The 779-nt window shown below is 43.0% G+C and overlaps 1 protein-coding gene across 1 annotated transcript in view; it reads right to left on the reverse strand.

Annotated features, from left to right (window-relative positions):
• Nucleotides 1-390: 390 nt before the first annotated feature.
• The window catches only part of LOC138053828 (uncharacterized), a 1276-nt gene continuing 887 nt past the window's right edge, over nt 391-779 (reverse strand). Inside the window, exon 2 of the mRNA XM_068900375.1 lies at nt 391-779. This exon is cut by the window's right edge and continues 544 nt beyond it. Within this exon, the coding sequence (XP_068756476.1) occupies nt 391-779 (389 nt within the window).

The raw sequence follows: 779 nt of genomic DNA on the forward strand, positions 1-779 counted from the left end.
ATGCGTTTGGATACCCAATGGAAAACTAGATGAAAATCATTAAAGATTTGGATATCGTATCCAAATCTTTAAAGATTTGGGTACTAATTAAATTCTAGAAGAATATCATGTGACATGAATAATTAATTCTAACCAAAAATAAAAATCACTGGGAAACTCATCATCCCAACCTAAACCCAGTAACCACGTCTTCTGCATAGCCATCTTGGCTCTAATTGTGAATGAGGCCAGCATCTGCAATGGGTCAAACAGCATAGCTCGTTTCTTTAAAAACCCTAGCTTGGTATAGACAACATCCTGCGGGGGGTTAACTTGAAGGTAAACATATCTGTCTCAGCGTTCCATTGCACCCCTAACGCCTTCATGCAAGGTAGTTGAGACTCCTCAATATTAACATTCGCTACACGATCTTCCACAGGAACATCTCTCAGCACATCTTGTCTGGACTGTTACTACACCAAGCCGTATCTTGAAGATTGCCTTGCCACGTAGCTCTCTAAGCTGGTCTCGAGCTTTAATCGCTTCATCGTCCGTCTCCAATGAAGTCATAATGTCATCCATGTACACTTGTGATAGGATTATGGCTACTGTCTGTGGGTAGTCATCTCTGTTGTCTTCAGCATGTTGTCGCACATCGTACTGGGCCAAGTAAGGTGAAGCACGATCACCAAACATCAATCTCATTGCTTCACAAACTTCGGGAGATTTCGAGAGGTCTAGCCCTCTCCACAGGAAGCGGTGGTACCGTCTGTCTTGCTTTGCCATGGTGACTTGTGAGA

The sequence above is a fragment of the Montipora capricornis genome, chromosome 6, assembly GCF_036669925.1.
Source record: "Montipora capricornis isolate CH-2021 chromosome 6, ASM3666992v2, whole genome shotgun sequence".
NCBI classification, from domain to species: domain Eukaryota; kingdom Metazoa; phylum Cnidaria; class Anthozoa; order Scleractinia; family Acroporidae; genus Montipora; species Montipora capricornis.